The 17,831-nt window shown below is 40.6% G+C and overlaps 2 protein-coding genes across 3 annotated transcripts; one reads left to right on the forward strand and one right to left on the reverse strand.

The window, feature by feature from the left end:
* Nucleotides 1-8,166: 8,166 nt before the first annotated feature.
* On the forward strand, nt 8,167-10,570 carry sat1a.2 (spermidine/spermine N1-acetyltransferase 1a, duplicate 2). Its single transcript, XM_035781046.2, has 6 exons — nt 8,167-8,444; nt 8,678-8,729; nt 8,829-8,912; nt 9,333-9,434; nt 10,121-10,161; nt 10,297-10,570. The coding sequence occupies exons 1-6, from the start codon at nt 8,379-8,381 to the stop codon at nt 10,468-10,470; spliced, it is 519 nt and encodes a 172-aa protein (XP_035636939.1). The 5' UTR covers nt 8,167-8,378; the 3' UTR covers nt 10,471-10,570.
* A 384-nt stretch (nt 10,571-10,954) lies between these two features.
* On the reverse strand, nt 10,955-17,809 carry apooa (apolipoprotein O, a). Of its 2 annotated transcripts, XM_035781044.1 has the most exons (10): nt 17,700-17,809; nt 16,416-16,517; nt 16,188-16,307; nt 15,530-15,562; nt 12,585-12,639; nt 12,357-12,452; nt 11,993-12,084; nt 11,724-11,804; nt 11,497-11,582; nt 10,955-11,218 (listed from the first exon to the last, which is right to left on the reverse strand). In XM_035781044.1, the coding sequence occupies exons 1-9, from the start codon at nt 17,706-17,708 to the stop codon at nt 11,532-11,534; spliced, it is 639 nt and encodes a 212-aa protein (XP_035636937.1). In that variant the 5' UTR covers nt 17,709-17,809; the 3' UTR covers nt 10,955-11,218; nt 11,497-11,531. The 2 variants fall into 2 exon arrangements, with proteins under 2 accessions (XP_035636937.1, XP_035636938.1); XM_035781045.1 differs by lacking the exon at nt 15,530-15,562.
* Nucleotides 17,810-17,831: the final 22 nt, after the last annotated feature.

The raw sequence follows: 17,831 nt of genomic DNA on the forward strand, positions 1-17,831 counted from the left end.
GACACCTGGGAGCCAGAAATCTTTCTGATTGAGAGGGGGTCAAATACTTATTTCCCTCATTAAAATGCAAATCAATTTATAACATTTTTGACATGCGTTTTTCTGGATTTTTGTGTTATTCTGTCTCTCACTGTTCAAATAAACCTACCATTAAAATTATAGACGGATCATTTCTTTGTCAGTAGTCAAACGTACAAAATCAGCAGGGGATCAAATACTTTTTTCCCTCACTGTATCTTTGAAATTGTTGCATGTTGCGTTTGTTTTTGTTCAGAATAAATGAGATATTTCTTTATTTAATTTTCAATACATTTGCTAAAATGTTTTCACTTTGTCATGATGGGGAATTTCTTTCTAGATAGGTGAGAAAAAAATGTTACTTATCCATTTTTAATTCAGGCTGTAACAACAATATGTGGAATGAGTCAAGGGTATGAATACTTTCTGAAAGCTCTGTAAGGAATATGGGTTTAACACTAAACCGAGGAGACTGCCAACACATAACTAGAGCAAGGAGCCATAGCATTTGGCATTATCATTAGCAAACTGAGGTTATGGATATACAAAGTGATATAATGTAGGGCAACAAGGATATAATATTTAGAACATTCTCTATACAGCAAAATAACTGTTTGTACTTATTTCATAACACACCCACAGTGGTAGGGGGAAGGCTAGGGCCGCACGTGGAATCACCAAGCGTGAATTGAACTCGTAGGTAGGAAGGAGCATGCAGCTTACATGGGGAAACAGGTGGGAGAAAGTCAGCGGAGAGGTGATTAAGGGAGTGGGAACAGGTGTGGAGGGAAGGGGTGTGGCCTAGGTCCTAGGGTAATTTAAAATATTTGGAGTTCTTTGGGGGTGCCATGACCCTTCACAACATGCACACTTTAAATAAGTTGTGCATATTTTCCATGTAAATGTAACTACAGTGCATCTTGGCACACACAATACAACTTTCCCATTTACGAAACATGTAAGTCTGCATGGTCACATGTATTCTGTTGATGTTTCATTGTAGCACTAGCACTAACCGAAAGAGAAACCAAACAGGAAGAGAGTTCAGTGGCAGTTCGTGGGGTCACAGGTTCATGGATCATCCCTGTTTAAGTGGAGTTAGTGTCTGCCTCCCTGAAGATTGGATAGTACATCTGGGTGTAAGGGATTTCCTCCTCTTCTCCCGAAGAGGAGAGGCGAGAAGGATCGGAGGACCAATATGCGGCGTGGTAAGTGTCCATGGTTCTTTTAATAAGAAATACTACACATGAACTGATGACTGCCTTGCCTGGTTCACCAACTACTTTGCAGACAGAGTTCAGTGTGTCAAATCGGAGGGCATGCTGTCCGGTCTTCTGGCAGTCTCTATGGGGGTTCCACAGGGTTCAATTCTCGGGCCAACTCTTTTCTCTGTATATATCAAGGATGTTGCTCTTGCTGCGGGCGATTCCCTGATCCACCTCTACGCAGACGACACCATTCTGTATACTTCTGGCCCGTCCTTGGACACTGTGCTATCTAACCTCCAAACGAGCTTCAATGCCATACAACACTCCTTCTGTGGCCTCCAACTGCTCTTAAACGCTAGTAAAACCAAATGCATGCTTTTCAACCGTTCGCTGCCTGCACCCGCACACCCGACTAGCATCACCACCCTGGATGGTTCCGACCTAGAATATGTGGACATCTATAAGTACCTAGGTGTCTGGCTAGACTGTAAACTCTCCTTCCAGACTCATATCAAACATCTCCAATCGAAAATCAAATCTAGAGTCGGCTTTCTATTCCGCAAAAAAAAGCCTCCTTCACTCACGCCGCCAAACTTACCCTAGTAAAACTGACTATCCTACCGATCCTCGACTTCGGCGATGTCATCTACAAAATAGCTTCCAACACTCTACTCAGCAAACTGGATGCAGTTTATCACAGTGCCATCCGTTTTGTTACTAAAGCACCTTATACCACCTACCACTGCGACCTGTATGCTCTAGTCCGCTGACCCTCGCTACATATTTGTCGCCAGACCCACTGGCTCCAGGTCATCTACAAGTCCATGCTAGGTAAAGCTCCGCCTTATCTCAGTTCACTGGTCACGATGGCAACACCCACCCGTAGCACGCGCTCCAGCAGGTGTATCTCACTGATCATCCCTAAAGCCAACACCTCATTTGGCCGCCTTTCGTTCCAGTTCTCTGCTGCCTGTGACTGGAACGAATTGCAAAAATCGCTGAAGTAGGAGACTTTTAGCTCCCTCACCAACTTCAAACATCTGCTATCTGAGCAGGTAACCGATCGCTGCAGCTGTACATAGTCTATCGTTAAATAGCCCACCCAATTTTACCTACCTCATCCCCATACTGTTTTTATGTATTTACTTTTCTGCTCTTTTGCACTCCAATATCTCTACCTGTACATGACCATCTGATCATTTATCACTCCAGTGTTTATCTGCTAAATTGTAATTATTCGCCTACCTCCTCATGCCTTTTGCACACAATGTATATAGACTTTTTTTCTACTGTGTTATTGACTTGTTAATTGTTCACTCCATGTGTAACTCTGTGTTGTCTGTTCACACTGCTATGCTTTATCTTGGCCAGGTCGCAGTTGCAAATGAGAACTTGTTCTCAACTAGCCTACCTGGTTAAATAAAGGTGGAAATGTTATATTTTTTTTTAAAAATGTAAAAAACAGGACTGAAATACAAAAACAATAAATGTGGAACGAACGAAACCCAAAACAGTAGTGTGTGGTGAAAGACACAGACATGGAAACAAACACCCACAAACAAACAGTGAAACCCAGGCTACCTAAGTATGATTCTCAATCAGAGACAACTAATGACACCTGCCTCTGATTGAGAACCATACTAGGCCGAAACATAGAAATCCCCAAATCATAGAAAAACAAACATAGACTGCCCACCCCAACTCACGCCCTGACCATACTAATGACAAAACAAAGGAAATAAAGGTCAGAACGTGACACTGGGTCACTACTGTGAAGCTTTGCAGAGCAAACGGGCTGAGTCGTCAAAAGATAAATACTGTCTCTTTTATATCAAGTTTAAATCACACAAGGGCTTTTATAACTGACACTTCCAATAAATCCTGGGATTTAAAATAACTCATAGACCGGCAGTAGAATACTGCTGTCAAGGGCCAATGGGTTTGGACAAGACTGCAGGATTAATCGACAATAATAGGGGATGTTCTTAATGAATATGCATATTGGAGATGTTTTTGTTGACATGAAGGAAAAGAAAAGATGAAAGGGCCCACAACGCCAGTGATTTACATCTAAGTAGCCTAAAGCCTATGTATTTACAATGTAGTTACATAGGCAGCAGGTACTGTGTAATTATATTGTAGGTATAGTTATGGTACTTACAACTGTGATGTATTTGTGGTTTGTGAAATTCGGTGCAATTTACATTGCCATTTCATGCATACGATTTTGTAACAAACACAAATTATTGTGGCTAAACCTCTCACCCTGTTTTAGATCACCTGGTTGTATCGTTAGTTTATTTGCTTTACATTTAAATTGTGCTAGCCAAAAACAGGTGTAGGCTGGTAGTTATTGCGACGTAATGTGTACACTGTAATTACTCTGTACTCTCATATGTTATATACAGTGCATTCGGAAAGTATTCAGACCCTTTGACTTTTTCCACATTTTGTGACGTTACAGCTGTATTCTATGGATTAAATTGTTTTCCCCCTCATAAATCTACATACAATACCCCATAATGACAAAGCAAAATATTTAAATTTTTTAAAATTTTAGCAACAACAAAAAGGAAAACAGAAATATGACATTTAATATAAGTATTCAGACCGTTTACTCAGTACTTTGTTGAATCATCTTTGACAGTGATTACAGCATTGAGTCTTCTTCGATATAACGCTACAAGCTTGGCACACCTGTATTGGGGGAGTTTCGACCATTCTCTGCAGATCCTCTCAAGCTCTGTCAGGTTGGATGGGGAGCGTCGCTGCACAGCTATTTTCAGGTCTCTCCAGAGATGTTCAAGTCCGGGCTCTGGCTGGGCCTCTCAAGGACATTCAGAGGCTTGTCCCAAAGCCACTCTTGTGTTATCTTTGCTGTGTGCTTTGGGTCGTTGTCTTGTTGGAAGGTGAACCTTTGCCCCAGTCTGAGGTCTTGAGCACCCTGGAGCAGGTTTTCATCAAGGATCTCTCTGTACTTTCCTCCCTTCATCTTTCCCTCGATTCTGATTAGTCTTCCAGTGTCTGCCGCTGAAAAATATCCCCACAGCATGATGCTCCCACCACCATGCTTAACCGTAAGGATGGTGCCAGGTTTCCTCCACATGTGAAGCTTGGTACTCAGGCCAAAGACTTCAATCTTGGTTTCATCAGAAAAGAGAATATTGTTTCTCATGGTCTGAGAGTCTTTAGGTAGCTTTTGGCAAACTCCAGGCGGACTGTCATATGCCTTTTACTGAGGAGTGGCTTCCATCTGGCCACTCTACCATAAAGACCTGATTGGTAGAGTGCTGCAGAGATGGAGCTCTGTCAGAGTGACCATTGGGTTCTTGGTCACCTCCCTGACCACGACCCTTCTCCCTCGATTGCTCAGTTTGGCCAGACGGCCAGCTCTAGGAAGAGTCTTGGTTGTTCCAAACTTCTTCCATTTAAGAATGATGGAGGCTACTGTGTTCTTGGGGATCTTCAACGCTGCGGAAATGTTTTGGTACCCTTCCCCAGATCTGTGCCTCGACACAATCCTGTGTCGGAGCTCTACGGGTTATTCCTTCGACCTCATGTCTTGGTTTTTGCTCTGACATGCACTGTCAACTGTGGGACCTTATATAGACAGATGTGTGCCTTTCAAATTCATGTCCAATCAATTGAATTTACCACAGGTGGACTCCAAGTTGTAGAAACATTCCAAGGATGATCAATGGAAACAGGATGCACCTGAGCTCAATTTCGATTCTCATAGCAAAGGTTCTGAATACTTGTGTAAATAAGGTATCTGTTTTTTAAATTTTGAATACATTTACGCAAAAAAAATGTTACTCCTGCTTTTGCTTTGTCATTATCGGGTATTGTGTGTAGATTGATGAGGGAAAAAAATATTTGATCAATTTTAGAATAAGGCTGTAAGTAACAAAATGTTTTAGGTCATTTGATTGACCATCCCTTCTCAGCCTTCTCTTGTGACACATCCTAAACACGTCACATGTGTTTCTGATGGTACAGTGAAACAGATGTGTATGCATATAGGATAACAGCTTCAAGGCATTGTAAGACCTTGGGTGTATTCACTAGGAACCAAACACCTCACAGCTAACCCACTTGACATGCACTGAGAAAGGACCAATATAAGCACCCCCCATTTTTATTTTGTGCAATATAAACTTGTTTTATTGCTTAACGTTTTCTGTTTGGAGTAAACTGTTTCTGTTGCAAAACGAATACACCTCGTTTTACAATGGAGATGTCACGCAAATACTGTAGCCTACACCATGTGACAAGGACAGGTTACATAAATGCATGACATGGCCATCACATAGCGTACTTTGTGTGTGTGTGAGTGACAGAGAGGTCATTTTGTCATTGTGTAGTGATTTAATAACTTTTAAAAAAAAATGGAACCATCATATAAAGTCAAGTATGTTATCTAGGGCTTGGCAAACAGGACTTCATTAAAGTTACTCAACAGTTCAGTGTTTCCCAACCAGAGGTACTTGGCCTATCTACAGGTGGTACTTGAGGAGACTCATGAGACCATAGGCTTACTGGTCAAACTTGCATGAGGGGGTACTTCAGACAGAGCAAAATATACTTATATATACAAAGTATATATAGGTTGGGAACCACTGCCCTATTTAAACCCATTTTAGAGACTCTTTAGAATGCATGTAGGCCTAAATTCATTGTCATCAAGAGCAGCCTTGTCAAAGTCCGACATACAGGAAACGATGCTGCATTCAAAACAACGGGGAACTGGGAAATCTCTGACTTCCAACTTCAGTGTGTTCAAGACAACTGGGAACTCAGGAAAAAAAACGAACTTCTATTGGGTAAAATCGTTTTGAATCATCAAACTCGGAATTCTTAGTTGGAAACTGGCATATTTTTAGAGCTCTTACTTTTCCGATCTTTCAGCTTTCCCAGTTGTAAAGTACCATAAACCCTAACCTTAACCCCTACCCTAACCTTAACCATTGGAAATGTCAACGTCAATAGGGTAGGGAGGGATGTCCTAAGGATGCTGGATGTCCTAAGGATGCTGGACAGCATGTATCATTTATATATATATATATATATTTTTTTTGTGTGTTTTTTTTTATTTTTTGCTTTGTATTTTTTATTTTTCAAGTCAATACAGGAAGTACATGTGGGAACACAAGTATATATAAATTATATACAAAGAAGAAATGGGCTAGGGGGTACAACATCACATTACACAAGGACCTTAAGAGACATACACATACATACATACACTAACAGCGTTTTTGTTAGTAGAGTATTTAATTGTCTTAAAATATATTTCCATTTATTTTTGTAAGGTAAGAAAATGTGGTGTTTTGTTTGTAAATCTGTCCAAAAGAATAATGAAAGTAATTCTATAAAATTGTTTCAATTTATTTCTATCGTAGGTAAAGAATTCAGTAGATAAATAATCCAAGCAGTACATCTCTCCACAATAGTGTCAAATATTCTTAAATGTGTATCTACTGATGTCTTGCCACAGTTGCCTTACATGAATACAATGCCAAAAAAAGATGCATCGCCGTTTCTGGGTGGTCATTACAAAAGGTACAATTTAAGTTGATGTTTTCCTTAAAGTTCTCCATATAGTGGTTGGCAGGATAATATTTATGGATTATTTTAAAGGAAACTTCCTTAATTTGGTTAACAAGTAGGTATGTGGCAAAATCCAAACTTTTTCCCAACAGATATTATCAATAAAACCGTTTCAATAAGGCAGGACATAAGGTATAGTAGATACAACATCCTGCTGAAACAAGGTTCGTATCGCACTGTTGTTGAAAGGACCGAAAGAGAAACAAATCTTTCCTACTGATGAGTCAACAGGGATAATAGAAGGTAGCTTCTGAGGGTCAGGTCTTGACACGTTCCTGAATAATAAAGCAATACCTTAGGGAATGGCGTATAAAACAATAGCAAAATATTTTAGCGTTACAGGAATCTTGTAAAGTGATAAGAATTCCTTATAACTAAGTAAAAGCCCTCTGCATTTACAAGTTGGCTCATCAATAGGATATTATTTCGGAACCAATATTCTAAAATCAAATGAGTATTTTTATACAATATATCCCGATTGTTCTATATATAATATCTGTGTGGGGGAAAATTATGCTTATAAATGAAGGACCATGACAAGAAAAACTGCCGATGAAAAGCAGAGTTTCACTGGAACTTTGTCAATATTATAATTGCAAACCAACATGAATTTAAGGCCACCAAAAGTAGAGAAGACCGACATGATGAGGAATACAATTCCACATAGAAGTTGGTCTTCTTAGGAATTGTTGATCCAATTGATCTTAAAACTATTATTTAACGTATTAAAGTCCCGAAAATTCAGCCCACCATACTCATGTGTTCAGTACAAGTTTTCCTAATGTAATGGTTACGGTTTCTCCACAGAAAGTTGAAAAACATCAGGTCTTACTCCTTGCTTATTGAACTGTCAAAAAATAAAATGAGCGCCATATGTTAGCCTAGAGATACCCTCAGCCTTGGTTATTAGAACTCTTCTTTTAAAAGATAAGTCCCTCTGTAGCAATTGATTTAGCTTCTTTGTTTTTCTTTAATAAGAGGGTTAAAATTTAGTAACCCTCTAGACTTCTGATCCTTAGTAATGGTTATGCCTAAATAAGTAAGTTCTTCTTTCACCGGAACACCATAATATGAAGGTGTCGCACAATCTTTGACAGCCATGAGTTCACATTGATTAATGTTAAGATATAGACCCGATACTTTGGAAAAGGACTGTATATATGACATTGATCTATATGTGCATTTGGTTCGCCTCTTTCAGAAAGTGTAGTATCGTCAGCCAGCTGGCTTATAATTAGCACCGCTCATGAGTCATGGGAAGTAGAGACCCGATGACGTCAACAGTTATTTGGTAAGCTATTTTCCCGTTTAGTCTTCCGGGATGTGATTGTGACGAGTTTACAGAATGCGTTTAAAAGAGGGTGAAGCGCTCAGTAAAGTCATTAGTTGCCAGCGACCAAAGCGAATGTAATTCCGCTCGTACTGGAATCCTAAACGTATTGCAGGGGGGTCAACTCCTAAGAAGCGGATGAAGAAACAGGTTTTGCTTATTTTCACATTCAGAGGACTTGTAAGAAAAGGGAAAAAGAGTAAAAAAAGAAAATGTCAAATTTCATATTACGGAAAGCCGAGCCCAAGGACGTGTCAGACATATTGCGACTCATAAAGGTAAACGGATGCGTGTATTCAACTATGTATGTATGTATGTATGTATGTATGTATGTATGTATGTATGTATGTATGTATGTATGTATGTATGTATGTATGTATGTATAGTATGTATGTATGTATGTGTTTAAATATCCGTAGCTTAAGTTATAATCACAGACAGCCTAAGCATATTTTTCAATATTATGACATTTGACTAACAACAATACTTAAAAAAAAAACTATTATTTCAGGAACTTGCGAAATTTGAAAAAATGGAAGAGCAGGTCATCTTGACGGAGAAAGGTAACGTTAAGTATACTGTGTGTGATGGCTGATTATTGTAAACATATCAAATGTTTCCCCAACAAATCAGAAGTCCCTGACTTTACAATTTACTTTCAGAACTACTAGAGGACGGCTTTGGGGATCATCCCTTCTACCATTGCGTCGTTGCAGAAGTTTCTGAGGATAAGCAGAGCTCAGACGGTAAATCATGTTGTAATCCTGTTTCACAGAATGTCAGTTCGTAAGGAAATAGTGCAAAGGTTTGACAATCAAGATTCCAAACATTTATGGCTAGTAAAAAAAAAGAACGGAAGCGCTGCTAAGGTAAACAAGAGTAAGTGTTGGTAGACACAACACAATGTCTGGGTAGTGTTGGTGGGCATTAACTCAAAGTGAATCGTGATCTGGAGTTTGGAATTTAATGTTCTCAATTCTCGGAGAAACTCCTTTTAAATTCTCAGTGATATCATAACTAGGGCCCAAGTTTTTCCCTGACAATGAAAATCCCCTTCATCATAACACAAAAAATATCATACTCAAAAAGCCAAGTGGGATTTTGTCAGATCCTAGTAGTTTTACACAAACACTTACCTGTCGGTGTGGATGTTTTCACTGTTTTAGGATACACTGTCGTTGGGTTTGCCATGTACTACTTCACCTATGACCCCTGGATTGGGAAGCTTCTCTACTTAGAGGACTTCTATGTGATGAAGGAGTTCAGGGGTAAGTCTATGATTGTGTGTTACATTAAATAAATAGGGTTGATTATATTTGTCCTGTTTCACACATGTATAAGTGTGTGGTGTGTAATGGAACAGTGTTTTTTTGCATATCCCACACCCCCTGAGACGCACTTGGAAAGGGAACGTCACAGCCAGGGATCAGCCATTATTGACACCCTCGGAAAGGGAACGTCACAGCCAGGGATCAGCCATTATTGACACCCTCGGAAAGGGAACGTCACAGCCAGGGATCAGCCATTATTGACACCCTCGGAAAGGGAACGTCACAGCCAGGGATCAGCCATTATTGACACCCTCGGAAAGGGAACGTCACAGCCAAGGATCAGCCATTATTTACAGCGACCTTGGCGGAATTAGGGCAGGGTTTCCCAAACTCTGTCCTCGGGACCCCAAGGGGTGCACGTTTTGGTTTTTGCCCAAGCTGAATCAGCTGTGTAGTTAGGTCAAAATCAAAAACGTGCACCCCATGGGGTCCCAAGGACCGAGTTTGGGGAAACACTGGGCTAAGATTAAGTGCCTTGCTCAAGGGCAGATCGGTTGGTTTTTCACCGAGTCGGCTTGGGGATTCGAACTAGCAACCTTTCGGTTACTAGCCCAACGCTGGCAACTGAATCAGGGTCCTTGGATCCAGGGCTTAACTGCCAATCTTTGATTCTGTTTTCTCAGGTTATGGTATTGGGTCAGATATCCTGAAGGTTCTGAGTGAGGTAAGTCTATAGGACTTATTTGCAATCAATTTACTGATCGCATAGATCAGTCCAGCCTATGGAAAACTCCCATCCTATAGCCAAGGTTATATGATGACCCTGTCTAACTTTGTTTTAATGTCCTCCCTTCTTCAGACGGCAGTTAAGACTCGCTGCAGTAGCATGCACTTCATCGTAGCAGAGTGGAACAAGTCGTCCATAGAGTTCTACAAGCGGCGTGGAGCCTCAGACCTGTCCGATGAGGAGGGCTGGCGACTCTATGCGATTGATAAGGATGACCTGCTGAAGATTTCTGCAAAGAAACGATAAATTTAGCAAATGACCATTATCGGAAATGCCTTCCCTTTCGTTTGTTGATGTCAATGTTCTTTAAAAGAAACATGTATTTCAATAAATAAATAAAAAAACAGTTTGTTCAACTTCTTCCTGCAAGACCTGTTATACATCTGGGTGGTTTTGAAACTCGAAGTCAGTACGTTTCATTTACTCATGTCTTATAATGGTTGATTGACCTTCCATAAACAAAAAGGAGAACTATCCTAGTCATGTGACCTTGTACTGGAACATAGATTTCAACATGACTCAGCAGGTATAGATGGTTTATAACTGGCTCGACGATAACGTCTGGCTCAGAAGGAGAAGTGGGTGCTTGTTTATGGAAGGACAGACTTATTAACTGTCTTGTCAAACAATGTTTTTCTTCATGTAGTAGTTCTCACACACGCTTAGGGTGCTTATGTACAATACCTCTAGTTTTCGGTGGCCTTTTATTTTAAAATCAACGCCGTCAATATAGATCGTACAATATAGATTTTATTCCGGTCTACATAAATACATTCAAATCACAAAGCTGAACCTTCAATACATAAAGTTTAAAACTTCGTGATAGGTCCTGCCCCCTCCTGGGTAAATGCCAGAGAGAAAGGCTAGTGCAAAAGCTGGTCATTAGTCGCAAATGGGAGCGAGCCTAACCATGACTTATGGTAGCATACATTGGGAGGACCTGGGAAGACTGCTAATCTTGTTTTGTTGTCACGATCCTAGTATCACAACGTATCTGAAAAGAGAGAACTCATTGTTAGCCTTTTATCGACAAGACTTTGCTAGCATTAGCACCTGATATGAAAAGTACACTGGTTTGTTCTCTGCTTTCCCCCCAAAATATCTTAAAGTTGGCATAAATGTTACTATAAAAGGATTTGTAATGAATTGACAACATTTTGTGGCAAGTTATTGGGATGTTACATAAGCCTGCAGGTTGACCACTAGGTCAATGATTAAAGTGTTGGGTGCTGGCAGGCTGTTATTGTTTGAAAATGTTCAGGTTTGTTGTACCTGCTGCGATCATGGTTTGGCCTCTGCAGCTCTTCTCATCTGGTTTCTTCTGGTTTCTTTTCCTCTGGTTTCTCTTTTTTCACTGGCTGTGGAAGCATTCATGGTAGGATGTGAAAATTCAGACTGGTCAACCCATTCCAAATAATCTGCATTGATCTGCACAGTAACTCTGTACCATCTCCATCCTCAGGATCAAACTAGTTTTTGACCTTACAAGATGAGCTCACCTTCCCCTCCACTGACTTGAACACCTTCTCTACGTTAACGTAGCCCTGCAGGACAAAATCGTACAACGAGTCTCCTGTGTTCTGTGGGAAGGAGGGGAACCGATAAATTTGTTTAAGCAAAATAGTATACATTAAGAATGAAACATCACAGGATTAAGAATGACCCTACAACACCGTCTTATGTCTTGGTATGGAACAATATGCATTATCTCCCACACGAGTAGGTAAAAAAACAACATCTGACATACAGTATTGACACGCTAACTCACCTTGGCGATTGATGCGGCTTGCTGGGGGTAGTACATAGTGTAGCCCACAGCCATCAGTCCTGTAGGATAGATCAGCTTCTTCACCCTGGAGCCTAGAAGACATAGGAGAGAGGGTCACATAGACCATATTCAAGGAGATTAAAAACAAGGGGGGGGGGCAATAGGAAGCAGCAGTAGGTTTGAGATTTGTACCCCGGCCTTGTATGGTCTGGAGGCTACAGCTCTACCTCTAGATCAGCCTCTGGCACAGTGACTCACAGAGTGCTTGCTTAGCACAAGGACAAGTGGATAAAACCCCTAAAACAATTGGGCTAAAAAACAGGGTACTCTTCATCCAAACCCAAAACTTACACCCACTATTTACCTCTTGCAAGAAAGAGTCCAAGGATACCAGCAAAACCAATGACCCCAGCCCGGGGGTAGAATTCAGCAGGAGGGTTTTGCAGGAAAGTGAAAGTCTCTGAAATAACAGAAAGTGACTCTGTTACCAAACTGAAACGGACATCCTATCTGTACAAATGGGTGTACATTACAGTGTATGAGTAATGAGTCCACTTTATTTATGTGTATCATGGGGTGTGTGTTCTCTTACCATTTCCTAATTGGATGGCACTTTCAACCTTGGGCTTCACTTGTCCAATGGCACCCTGAATCCCACAAGAGAAGAGGACAGTACAGTGAACACGTAACGTACATCAGCCCATGTCACCCAATCTCTGCACCTTCAGAGCCATTCAATAATGGATCAATGCTTATTTTTCATTGTTACAGAACAAGTTGACATTTAATACCATGATAATATGGTATTTCACAGTAAATATGCTCTTGCTCAGTAATCTTCAATTCAAGTTTACTGTGTACTTGTGATAGCTTTATATTGTTTGTACTGTGATTGTTATAGTGGTAGTATAACTAGTGGTAGTGTAACAGGTGTAAAATATACTTTATGTATTTTACTGAAAATCTCTCATATTTATTTTCATTTATTATTTTATGGTTATTTTGATATGTATTACACTACTTTCAAGGATGAATTATTTTATTTATTTTCTAAATTGTGTTGATAAGGTCGTCATCAACTGGAGCCATGCTTTTACTCCTCAGTTTGCTCAAAGCGAGATGAGAGGCAAACATACTTGTTGTGCATGTTAGTCCAGACGGCAGCATTAAAGTTTGCCTTGCATTTGTATCCATTCCGTACAGCCATTAAAAGAGAGACAACCGGCAGAAGTGTGTCCAGAGCCTTCCCTTCCACCTACACCTCACCAGAACACAACACAGAAAGGTACTGGTACAGAACCGGTTACAGTAGGACTGCCACGCCCTTAGAACCCTCATACAGTTCTGTTTGCCTACGAAGAGGCCTGTCTTTATTTACCCTGCAATAGAGTCAGAATTACCTACAATACAAAGGTTTATTTGACTGTTTACAATCACGATTTGTAAATTGGGTTTTACAGCCTAAAGCACAGGTCAATTTGTCACCCAGTAGGGAGCTCTAGTTGAAACATCAACCAACAGCACTTTGTGTACCCTTGAAACGTTGAAAAGACATTCTATACTGTAAAAGAGCAACTACCAATACAGTTCCAACCACTGCACTTTACTGACAAACATGTGATGTATGTTAATGAGCTGCTTATCTCCTAACTGAGGGAGCCAATGGGGCATGAGGTCAGATGGGTGACTTAGAAGCAGTGATCACAGCCACAAACAGAAGCTTCTAGAGCAAAAATGGAACAGCCTGGCCGAGCAAAAATGGAGAGGCTGAATGGGTTTGAAAAAATAATGTACAGAGTACTTTACCAGTCTTTTAGACATAACAATCTATACTCGATTTGATATTTTTATGAAAATTTTTCAAATCAGAGGTAAAGTTTGTATTGCTACAGATTCCGCGACCCGGTCAGCCGTAAGTTTGTGTTCCGGATTCCTGTTAAGTAGCAGTTAGATGCGAGCCATCGTGATAACAGAGCAGGCTAACGGCTAACGCTAACAGAGCTAGCCCACCAGTGTTTTTAACCAACCCTGGGCACAAACCAAATCAAAGAGCAGCAGTAAAATAACAATAGCATGGCCATATACCTGGGGCACCGGTACAGAGTCAATGTGCGGAGGCACCGGTTAGTCGAGGTAATTGAGGTAATATGTACATGTAGGTAGAGTTATTAAAGTGACTATGCATATAAAATAACAGAGTAGCAACAACACAAAAGGGGGGCAATGCAAATAATTTGCAAATAAATTCATTACAAATCCTACAATGTGATTTTCTGGATTTTTTTCTCAAATTTTGTCTGTCATAGTTGAAGTGTACCTATGATGAAAATTACAGGCCTCTCTCATCTTTTTAAGTGGGAGAACTTGCACAATTGGTGGCTGACTAAATACTTGTTTGCCCCACTGTATCCTCTATTGTTGGTGTTGCTTAATCTGATCACCACTGTGGATTTTTCACTACCTTGTTGCCCATAGCACAGGGTAATACAGAACGCATTATTAAGAAACGCTATCTTACCTCTGATGTTGCTACAGATTTTAATGAGTGTATGAACAATACTCCACCACCTATTCTGTCTTCCTCTTGTGATAATTAAGTTGAAAACCTTAATAGCAAATTAAGGACAACCATTGATGGCATAGCTCCAGTAAAGTTGAAAAAGGTCACATCCAAACGGAGATTCCCTTGGATGAGTGAGGAAACGAATCAATTAAGAAGTAATTGCAAAGCGGATGTGGAGAAAGTCAAAGTTGCACGTCCATTATGATATTCTGAGAGAGCAACTTGGCATTTATAACAAGGCAATTAGAAATGCCAGACAGGCTAATTTTTATAACTTGATTACTATTAAATCAGAATAATTTGAGAGTGCTCTTCTTGACAATTAATGGCCTGATAAATCCTACCCCCGCAAACCTATGTGAACTTTCCTCATCTAAATGTGATGAGTTTGCAGCATATTTCAAAGATAAGATAATCAATATTTGGCTGGGTATCAGTCAAGCAAGACCTGATGAGAAGTTTGATACAAAACTGTGGACATATCTTTATTTAACCTTTATTTTACTAGGCAAGTCAGTTAAGAACAAATTCGTATTTACAAAGACTGCCTACCCCAGTCAAACCCGGATGACCCTGGGCCAATTGTGCGCCGCCCTATGGGACTCCCAATCATGGTCGGTTGCGATACAGCCTTGAATCAAACCAGGGTCTGTAGGGACGCCTTTAGCACTGAGATGCAGCGCCTTAGACCAAAGCGCCACTCAGGAGTCCAAAAGAGATATCAAAACATTTTTAGCGTTGCTTTTCCTTAGGGTCTTTTTTAATTGTTCAGTTTGTCATTAATTTTTTGTATTTTTTTAATGTTATACTTGTTGTGCAGTAAATATTTCAGCTTTTATTTTCATTGTATTTCATTTGTTTCCCCCCCCCCCTGCAAAGCACGTTATGTTGCATTCCATGTCTGAAATGCACTGTATAAATAAAGCTTGATTTGTTTTGATTTTAATCATGTGTGAGTGGCTATGGGGGAGTACCTGAACATGTTCCACTGCTGAATGGCTTGTTTGCTGAAAGGGGAGCAGATCATTGGCGTGATCACAGGGGCAGAAGCAGAGCAGCACAATCATGACTAACACTTCATTGGTGATAGACAAAATCATTTCAACACGTGCAATGATTATTGATTGCAGCATGGAATCAACAGTAAATGTTTACTGGCCATGACGAAACACTGTACAGATTTACCGGCCATTGTGAAACAGGATGTATAATAGCTCTAGACACAAAGGAATACCAGTAAATATTAACTGGTCTCTGGGAAAATAAGTACTGTTCATACTCAAAGAGAAAACAAAGACGAATTGATATTAGTGAGACCTACTGTGGTTAATATTTACCAGTCACAACTAATCACAGTACATCTTTGTAGGGATGCATTGTAAAATACGCAAAAGCAGCTGGGATGATAATGTAAAGCAGGGCTTTTGCCCACATTTCACCTTACAGTGGCCATGTGAAGGTATTTTGGAGTGAGGATGGGGTATCAGACATTATGAATCTTGCCTGGAGTTGCATATCTAAACAAACACCCAACAACTGTCCTTATTTTTCGGGGTAGAAAAGACTGTTCCTAACAGAGGAAAGAATTACTATCACCCAGTAGCTCACAGGTGAGTAGGGTTATCAATGTACCTGACACCAAGTAGTGTAGGGCTCTGCCAGTTTCCTTAGAGTGGTAACACCTTGCTCCAAGTGCCCTATCTCCGGCTCCACATAGCGGAACTTCTGCTGCGGTATAGTGTAGAGGGAGAGCTGTAACAAACAATATGGGTCAGTTACCTCATCCCAATGTGGGCTTGCCTCAGATTGGATGTATGCTGAAAGACTTCAGAATGTGTGATTGTGTGCACAATGCGGTACCTCATCTGTATTTAAGGTGACATTTGGATTGTCCTTGGTGGCAGCAAACACAGTCCCTGAAATCAGGCATAGGGTTCCAGGCACAGCAGCCACACCTGCTACCTGGGAAGACACATGATGACTGGGACATCAATGGGGCATTTCCATCTGAGACTTAACCCACACCAGTGTTGTGGCCAGCGTTTATGTTAACGTAAGCTCAAGTGTTATTTTTCGGGAACTGTGTTTGACACAAGACTTGGGGTGAGTGGAATCAACAACCTCTGCATCATCAAGACAGTTGCTTTGTGAGAAGGTGTTAACCGTGGAACGTGTAAACCCATGTTCACAGTTAGCCATTGTTATTTAAAATGCCAGCTGAAAAGTACCAAGCACAGTCAAAGCAGTTCCACTGAGCCTTTTTGGTAAAACACTGGGGTAAGTCTCAGGTGTACATTTGCAGTTCGGTCTACACCTTCTCACGCGAAGATGGTAGGTCTCGCGGTGAGTAACGTGAATCGAGTCAGCCAGGCTATTACCTAGTGAGGGCCATCACAATGTTGGACATTTCACCTGTCAAGCAGTACATTCACACCTGGAAACACCAAAAGAGTGGAAGCTAGAAGTTGTAATGGAATTGAGAATTGTGTCCCTTAAGTCTTACAGAAGATCAATATCGCCATCTAGTGTAAAAAAAAGAGTATATTGTTCATCCCATTAAGTAGGCATGTGACAATACCGGTATATCGAATGTCTGTCTAGTTCATGAACTTCTAGCCTAAAGCAGTGGTTCCCAAACGTTTTCGGTTACTGTACCACCAACTGAATTTTGTTCTGCCCAGAGTACCCCTTCATATGCTCTCATGTGTCTCCTCAAGTACCCCGTGGATAGACCAAGTAAGGACCTACAGAGTGTGGTAAACTCAGCCCGAACGCGTGTGAAAAACTAGCTGAGTTTTCTTACTTTCGACTTTAGTTGGCTATGCATGAGTGACAAGAGACATCTACCTCAGAGCGCCAGAAACTCTAAGTATCAGTATGAATGACTCCGACACAATGAAGAAAAATATACACTGTGTTATGCATTTAATGCAATGCCCTTGATAATCATGGTGTCTTGCTCGCTGTCCTTACGCCCTCTGTGCTTCACCGGGGGATCGATTCCCCTTAATTTTATTGAAACAGATCGCTATTCAACTAAAACAGTAAATTAATAAAACACATAACTCAGTGTGGACTGAATCGGAAATAAATTAATTTCCTAACATCAAGTTATTACGTAGTACATAAAGTTTCTATTCTCACCTTGTACATGATCCTTTTTTTAACGTGCCAAGCTTCGAGTACTTACGGTGTCCGAAAGGGAACATGCTGCGCCTCAGGTCGCATTCCAATCCGACTCTCGCTATCTTCCCTCAGCTCTTCATCTCATAGGCC

The sequence above is a fragment of the Oncorhynchus keta genome, chromosome 11, assembly GCF_023373465.1.
Source record: "Oncorhynchus keta strain PuntledgeMale-10-30-2019 chromosome 11, Oket_V2, whole genome shotgun sequence".
NCBI lineage: Eukaryota > Metazoa > Chordata > Actinopteri > Salmoniformes > Salmonidae > Oncorhynchus > Oncorhynchus keta.

Coding starts and splice junctions, on each gene's coding strand:
- sat1a.2 (XM_035781046.2), top strand. CDS start 8,379: ATGTCAAATTTCATATTACGGAAAGCCGAGCCCAAGGACGTGTCAGAC. Junction 8,730..8,828: donor GGTCATCTTGACGGAGAAAG/GTAACGTTAAGT, acceptor ATTTACTTTCAG/AACTACTAGAGGACGGCTTT. Junction 10,162..10,296: donor TCCTGAAGGTTCTGAGTGAG/GTAAGTCTATAG, acceptor TCCCTTCTTCAG/ACGGCAGTTAAGACTCGCTG.
- apooa (XM_035781044.1), bottom strand. Junction 15,563..16,187: donor CCTACACTACTTGGTGTCAG/GTACATTGATAA, acceptor CTCCCCTTTCAG/CAAACAAGCCATTCAGCAGT. Junction 12,640..15,529: donor CAGCAGTGGAACATGTTCAG/GTACTCCCCCAT, acceptor TGTGGGATTCAG/GGTGCCATTGGACAAGTGAA.